Source organism: Phasianus colchicus, chromosome 2 (assembly GCF_987193195.1).
Source record: "Phasianus colchicus chromosome 2, bPhaCol1.hap1.1, whole genome shotgun sequence".
Classification (NCBI taxonomy): Eukaryota; Metazoa; Chordata; class Aves; order Galliformes; family Phasianidae; genus Phasianus; species Phasianus colchicus.
The window spans coordinates 27,935,690-27,943,589 of record NC_143437.1 but is presented as its reverse complement, the minus strand read 5'-3'; the positions used below and the strand labels follow the sequence as shown (position 1 = coordinate 27,943,589).

At 46.9% G+C, this 7,900-nt stretch overlaps 1 protein-coding gene across 1 annotated transcript; it reads right to left on the bottom strand.

Moving 5' to 3' along the window:
* Positions 1-5,026: 5,026 nt before the first annotated feature.
* On the bottom strand, positions 5,027-6,280 carry LOC149918914 (uncharacterized). The gene has a single exon (XM_090135190.1). It carries the CDS (start codon positions 6,206-6,208, stop codon positions 5,132-5,134), a length of 1,077 nt encoding a protein of 358 aa, XP_089991316.1. The 5' UTR covers positions 6,209-6,280; the 3' UTR covers positions 5,027-5,131.
* Positions 6,281-7,900: the final 1,620 nt, after the last annotated feature.

The following is a 7,900-nucleotide window of genomic DNA, read 5'->3' as shown; positions in this document are numbered from 1 at the left end:
TATCTTGTGCTGTTTTTCTGAAGTACATAAGGTAGGACTGAGAGGCAAGTAGATCAAGAAGAACATCCAATGAGTAGACAATAAATATCAGAGGATTTCTGTGGCTGTCTACCCAATTCACTTTCACAATTTAACACCCAGGTGATGAGACATGATATTGAACAGAATCCTACCCTATATACTCACTAATATATGCCTAGAAGCTTCCTAAAAACACTTCCTTTCTAGGCTTTTAGCCCTTTTACACAACTGTAGTTGCCAATACAGAGACAAAAAATAGTTTCCTTGAGGGACGGAATAAATATATGTTTCTACCTCTCTCCAAAACCCACACCCCTCAGTTAGGGGATAGAGGAGTTTTTTATCCTTCCTCCTCAGTTGAATTTTAAACACACAACATGAACAGCTTTCCAAAACCCCAGATCTATGTAGGGCTGGATTAATTTCTCAATGATGCAAAAGAGCTGATCAATTAAAATTGTGGCAGTTCACCTGTGTGAATGGAAGGGGTGGAGCCTGGCTGCACCTCTCCTAGACCCCATATAAGGGCTGACTGCCACTGGGGAAGAATCTCTGGTTGGAGATCCTTCCCTTGTGGAGTTTTTACCCTTTAAGTGTAGATCCTCTGAGATAGATGAGCATTCCTTTACTGTTAGTCTTTTTGCCATTGCACTCCTGTATTGCTTTTCCATCACGCTAATCTTTCTAACTGTAACAGTTCATCATTTAAGTACAAAGCAAAAAGACTTTCATTTGTTACGGCATCGGTTTAATAAAAAAAAAAGAAAAAAAGAACAGCAACAAGAACATCAGCAACTCAGTGTGGTCAGATTGAAATGCGTGTTTCAGGCTCAACAATGGCTCATTTGTACCTCACGTCGCAGACAAGTACTGTGCTTCTACCCAGAACATATGCCATTATCCAAAAGAAAGATTTGACAACATCCTTGTACTGAAACAGAATTTTGGGACTGAAATTACATTCAAATGCATAGGAGGGGGAAGAGGATGAAGAGAAAAATGGAAGGAAAACAAAAGAGAGGCCACGTAAGAGAAAGGGTTATTTCATGAGGAAAGCTTAAGCAATGCAGGAGTGAGAGCAGAGATTTCCAGAGATAGGTTGGTGAAGCCACTCACCAGACCACATGAACTGTTCTAAGCAGATCCTTGACTCCAGCACCCCCTGGCCATCATCTTCATGCCATCCACTTTGTTATTCCTCCATTGAGCAGGATTTCCTTTTACTTATAGGTTCATTACTCTGATAAAAAGAGCAAGCCACATTCTTTAGCCTTTCTTCCATGAAATACCACAGGATGTTAAAAATCCCCTCTGGAAGCACCTTTACCCCTCAGAGATTGGTACAATACCCTTTTTACTGACACTGCATTACTAATCTGAACTAACATGCCTTGCTCTTCACAATGACAAGGCATAAGAGATCTTCCATGCCAAGAAGGTCCACAGACATCAAGCTTGTGCTTTGATATGAGAACATTCGAAGAATTTTGGTAGAAGCAGTGAAAATGCTTTCTTCCCATCTCATTCCCAGTCCTCTTTCAGAGTGGAAGATTTGAAAGCAGAACTTAGGGCAAATACATCTCACTCTCCTTCACTCGTCCTTACTCTCTCTTCTCCAAATAAATAATGCTCCATGAAAATGCATATATTGTTTGAGCTCATCTCCCATGTGATTAATATCTGCAACCTAAAGTAAATTAGCCAGAAATGGTAAGTAAGAATTTTCTGTTAACCTCTAGAGAGCTCAACTTCCTGACCCTTTTACTCTCAGTTTTAAACATGAGATAAAATCCTGCCTAGGCTATGGTGGAAAAATGTTTCCATCACAACCACTGTACTTTCTAAATACTCTGAAGAATACCATAAAGTTATTATGATAGTATTTATATTTATTTCTTAAAAATTTATATTTTAAAACAAAATTTTAAAAAAAAATCTTTATTTTAGTGCTTTTGTAGAAATTTATGGTATGTGCTATACACTTTACAGAGCTACAGCTGTAATAAAAGCTTCCTTCCTTGTAAAGGAACAACACAAGCACCTCCTCACACACTATTTCCTAGGACATCGGAAAGGAAAAACCCTAGCACACAAGGCTTTCATATTTCAATGTTTTTAAAAATCCACTATGAAAGAAAATAATTCCATTTATTATTACCTGCATCAGATCACAGAATCACAGAATCACTAAGGTTGGAAAAGACCTATAAGATCATCCAGTCCAACCATCCACCTGTCACCAATGGTTCTCATTAAACCATATCCCTCAACACAACATCCAAACGTTCTTTGAACACCTCCAGGGTCGGTGACTCCACCACCTCCCTGGGCAGCCCATTCCAGTGCCTGACCACCCTTTCAGAGAAGTAGTATTTCCTAATATCCAGCCTGAATCTTCCCTGGCGAAGCTTGAAACCATTCCCTCTAGTCCTATCACCAGTTACACGAGAGAAGAGGCCGACCCCCAGCTCGCTACAACCTCCCTTCAGGTAGTTATAGAGAGCAATAAGGTCTCCCCTGAGCCTCCTCTTCTCCAGACTGAACAATCCCAGCTCCCTCAGCCGCTCCTCATAAGGCCTGTGCTCCAGACCCCTCACCAGCTTTGTTGCCCTTCTTTGAACACGCTCCAGGGCCTCAATGTCTTTCTTGCAGTGAGGGGCCCAGAACTGGACACAATACTCAAGGTGCGGCCTCACCAGAGCTGAGTACAGGGGAACAATTACTTCCCTACTCCTGCTGGTCACACTGCTTCTGATACAAGCCAGAATGCCATTGGCCTTCTTGGCCACCCGGGCACACTGCTGGCTCATGTTTAGCCGAGCGTCAACCAACACCCCCAGGTCCATTTCCTCTACACAGTCTTCAAGCCATTCCACCCCAAGCCTGTAGCGTTGCTTGGGGTTGCTGTGGCCAAAGTGTAGGACCCGGCATTTGGTCTTATTAAACCTCATCCCATTGGCTTCAGCCCAGCTCTCCAGCCTGTCCAGATCCCTCTGTAGGGCCTCGCTACCCCCAGGCAGATCGACACTTCCAGCCAACTTGGTGTCATCTGCAAACTTACTGAGGGTGCACTCAATGCCCTCATCCAGGTCATCAATAAAAATATTGAAAAGGACAGGCCCCAGCACCGACCCCTGGGGAACACCACTCGTGACCGGTCGCCAGCTGGATTTAGCTCCATTGACCACCACTCTCTGGGCTCGACCCTCCAGCCAGTTCCTTACCCAGCCAAGTGTGTACCTGTCCAAGCCACGGGCTGCCAGCTTCTGCAGGAGAATACTGTGGGAGACAGTGTCAAAGGCCTTGCTGAAGTCTAGGTAGACTACATCAACAGCCTTTCCCTCATCCACCAGGCGGGTCACTAGATCATAGAAGGAGATCAGGTTGGTCAAGCAGGACCTACCCTTCGTGAACCCATGCTGGCTAGACCTGATGCTCCAGTTGTCCCGCACTTGCCGCGTGATCTCCCTCAAGACAATCTGCTCCATAACCTTCCCTGGCACCGAGGTCAGGCTAACAGGCCTGTAGTTCCCCGGGTCCTCCTTACAGCCCTTCTTGTAGATGGGAGTCACATTGGCAAGCCTCCAGTCTTCTGGTACCTCACCAGTCAACAAGGAGCACTGATAGATGATGGAAAGCGGCTCGGCTATCACCTCCGCCAGTTCCCTCAGCACTCTCGGGTGAATCTCATCCGGCCCCATGGACTTGTGACAGTCCAGTTGGAGTAGAAGGTCTCTGACCGTTTCCTTCTGAATCATGGGTGGTTTAGTCTGGTCTCCAGCCGAGACCACCTGGTCGAAAAGTGGAATATCCTGAGGATAACTGGTCTGACCTTTAAAGACAGATGTAAAGAAGGCATTCAGGACCTCTGCCTTTTCTTTATCCTCAGTAGTCACATTCCCGGCTTCATCCAGTAAAGAATGGAGATTCTCCTTAGTCCTCCTCTTACTGTTGATATATTTGTAAAAGGATTTCTTGTTTCTTTTTATTCCAGTGGCCAGGTCGAGCTCGAGCTGGGCTTTCGCCTTTCTGATTTTCTCCCTGCATATCTTAACAACTTCTCTGTATTCTTTCTGAGTTGCCCGTCCCTTCTTCCACAGGAGGTAGATTCTCTTTTTCTCCCGGAGCTTCAAGAATAGTTGCTTATTCATCCACGCCGGTCTCCTTCCCCGCCGGCTCATTTTGCAGCTCAGGGGGACAGCCCGCTCCTGCGCCTGTAAGACTACCTTCTTGAAGAGCAACCAGTTGTCTTGGACCCCTTTACCCTCTAAGACTGAATCCCAGGGGACTCCCCCTACTAGTCTTCTAAACAGTTCAAAGTCCGCCCTCCGGAAGTCCAAGGTAACAGTTTTGCTGTTCTTCCTCCTGGCTCCACCAAGAATCGAGAACTCTACCATCTCATGGTCACTCTGTCCAAGACAGCCCCCAACCTCCACATCTTCCACCAGACCTTCTCTGTTTGTGAACAGCAGGTCTAGCAGGGCAGCTCCTCTCGTAGGCTCTCTCACCAGCTGCATCAGAAAGTTATCCTCTATACACTCCAGAAACCTCCTAGACTGCTTCTTCTGCGCTGCGTTGAATTCCCAGCATATGTCAGGGAAGTTGAAGTCCCCCATGAGGACAAGGGCTGGCGACCTCGCAGCTTCTGCCAGCTGCTCATAGAACACCTCATCTGTCTCCTCATCCTGGTTCGGCGGTCTATAGCAGACACCCACCAATACATCTGCCTTGTCAGCCCTTCCCCTGATCTTTACCCATAGGGATTCAACCTTATCATCCCCAGCCACAAGCTCAGTAACATCAAAACACTCCCTAACATACAGAGCCACACCACCACCCCTTCTTTCTTGCCTATCCTTCCTGAAGAGCTTGTAGCCATCCATTGCAGCACTCCAGTCATGGGAGCAGTCCCACCATGTTTCTGTAATGGCGACTAGGTCATAGTTTGCCTGCCGCACCATGGCTTCCAACTCTTCTTGTTTGTTGCCCATGCTGCGTGCATTGGTGTAGATGCACTTCAGCCGAGCCCCTCGCCTCATCCCTAATCCCATTGCCGCTCCCCCAGGCTCATCTCTAGCAGGCCTGGTTTTATCCCCTACCCCCTTCATATCTAGTTTAAAGCCCTCTCTACAAGTCCTGCCAGCTCTTGGGCAAGGATCCGTTTCCCCCTTCGAGACAGGTGAGACCCATCAGCAGACCCCAGGCCAGGAGCCGAGTAGACCGCCCCATGATCAAAGAACCCAAAATTCTTACTTTTGCACCATCCTTTCAGCCATGTGTTTATAAGGTGTGTTCTTCTGGTCGTCTCAGCGTCCTTCCCTGCCACTGTAGGAATACAGGCAAATACTACCTGTACGCCTGTTCCTTCAACTAACCTCCCCAGTCTCCTGAAGTCATTTTTCATAGTTCTCAGGCTTCCGTCAGTGACCTCATCACTGCCAGCCTGGACTATCAATAAGGGATAATAATCGGAGTTGCGAATCAAACTAGGAAGTTTCCTGGAAATATCCCTGACTCGGGCCCCAGGGAGGCAGCACACTTCCCTGCGGGTGGGGGCAGGCCGACATATTGGGCCTTCTGTTCCTTCTAGAAGGGAGTCTCCTATGACTATTACCCTCCTTTCTTTTCTGGAGGAGGCAGTCATTAAGCGTGGAGCTGGATGCCTCTTCTTGGGAACACTTGGAGGCAGTTCTCCCACTTCACCCTCAACCACCGCACCCTCCAGTTTCAGGGCTTCAAACCTATTACATAGAGGCACCTGGGGAACCGAGGTAGGTCGGGATGGGGGTCGCCCGCATCGCCGAGCTGGGACCTGATGCCATTCCTCCTCTGCCCTCAAATTAGCTCTCTCATTTCGATCGTGGCAAGGGAGAGGGTCCACTGCTGTTTGGGGGGTGCAATCTCTCTGTCTTTCACGCAGAGAGTCACACCACCAGTCTATCTCCCGCTCGCACTCTCTGATGGCTCTTAATCTCCCTACCTCCTCCCTAAGCTCCACCACCAGGCTGAGAAGCTCGTCCACCTGCTCGCACCTTGCACAAGTGGCATCCTTCCCATTCTCCCCTGGCAGCAGCAGGCTCAGGCACTCCCTACAGCCAGAGACCTGAACTGCTACATTTCTTGGCAGGCCCTCTGTCTGGGTCGCCACAGTCCTCTTGGGGGAAGCCCGCCGCCTGGTAGAGACCATGTTTGAACCTGCGGTCTCGAGGTCTGTCAGTAGGAGAGCTGATCACCTGAACAAAGACAAGGACAAAGCACTGATGTGTGCTGCCACAAGTCACAACTCCCACACCAGCTACTGCAGTAATGTATGAGCAGTGTGGGCTGCGTTCACACTCTGACCACCCTCTCCGGTGTCAAAGGCGGGTAACACCTCGTTCTCACCTGGAGCGATATGTGGGCAGGAGCCGGCTCCTGCCCTCCCAAGAGCTGCTTTTAAATTCCCAATGAGCAGTCAAGGTCAGGTACAAGAGATAAGGGCCAGCTGTTTAAATTATACCGCGATTTGGGCCAGCTCCACCCCTGCTGCCTCAGCAGCCCGCCCACAAGCTGCCAGCTCCCGGCGCCGACCACGTGCTTTTTGCTGCCTTCAAAACCAGCCCTAAAAAGAGCTTTTTCGTCGGCTTCTTTGCTATAGATCCCTTCCCCAGCGCAGTCTTACCTGCTCTGAAGCTGGTCTCCTCAGCTGCCTCACTATACTGTTTTTTTTTTTTTCACATTGCTAAAAGGGATAAACCAACACTTTCCACTACATCCTTCTAAACAACCAAACTTTTTGGCATTACCACCCACCTTTTGTAGAAAGAGTAGAGATGTTAATTAGTTCTCCACACCTGGTCTTACCTGCCTTCTATCATCATCTTAGGCAGCTGTGCACCCTCTGCTATAACAAATGAAGGATTAACACCTGCACTCTAATCATCTTATACAGGGAATGTGGTTTATGCTTTCTACAATAGAAATATCACTTTTGGGGAGCTAAAAGTCAATGATCAAATTTCTGTCTGCCAGAGTGGAATTATAGCTGGAGTCAGTACTTCGTATTCTATCCGCTATCATTTTTTTCTTTCAATTGTCAAAACTCATATATTGGTGGAATCTCAAATTTAAACATTTAAAACTTTATCATTGCAAAAGCTCTCTCTATTTCTTTGTGTGCCTTAAGGGATCACTGGAAGTCAGAGAGTACTTCTTCAGTGGAAGAAGAGAGCAAAAGTGAAAAACAAATATAGCGCTAGGAAATGTTTTACTTACTGAAGGTTTAGCAAGCAATATAGACACACAGTTTACGCAAGCAGATATCCACAGACAGCAAAATCTTTGCAGAAGTTCCTTCTTTCAGTGTTTTATGCCTTAGAACATTTCAGTAGTATTTGTTGGTAGTGTATGGTAGAACATTTCCCTGTGGTAAGATGAAACTGAGAAGGCTGCAACAAGGTATATAACCAGGCCTCACACAGAAGACTGCCCCACATCTCATTCATGCAGTGTAATATCTTCAATGACATCTAAAGACGGCAGATTTACAATGGCAAAAGGGCATTATTTTCCAGCACAGCAATCAGTTAAATTAATCCACTCATTATGCAACTCTCAGTTCCACATTGCCATTTCTCTTAATAAGGCAAAAAGCTTTGCAAATTTGAAGAAAGGATTTAGCAGGTATATGCATAAGATTAGCATCTACTAACTGTTATCCGGGAAAATATCACAAGAGAAAATACAATCACTCATGTTTCAGGACAAGAGATTCTGGCTGGAGGTCAGGGAGAAGAATGACGGAGCATTGGAACAGGCTGCTCAGAGAGGTTGTGGAGTCTCCTCTGGAGATATTCAAAACCCATCTGGACGCTTACCTGTGTGATGTGCTGTAGGGAAC

Excerpts from the sequence above, each read along its gene's own strand:
- LOC149918914 (XM_090135190.1), bottom strand. The coding sequence starts at position 6,208 with ATGGTCTCTACCAGGCGGCGGGCTTCCCCCAAGAGGACTGTGGCGACC.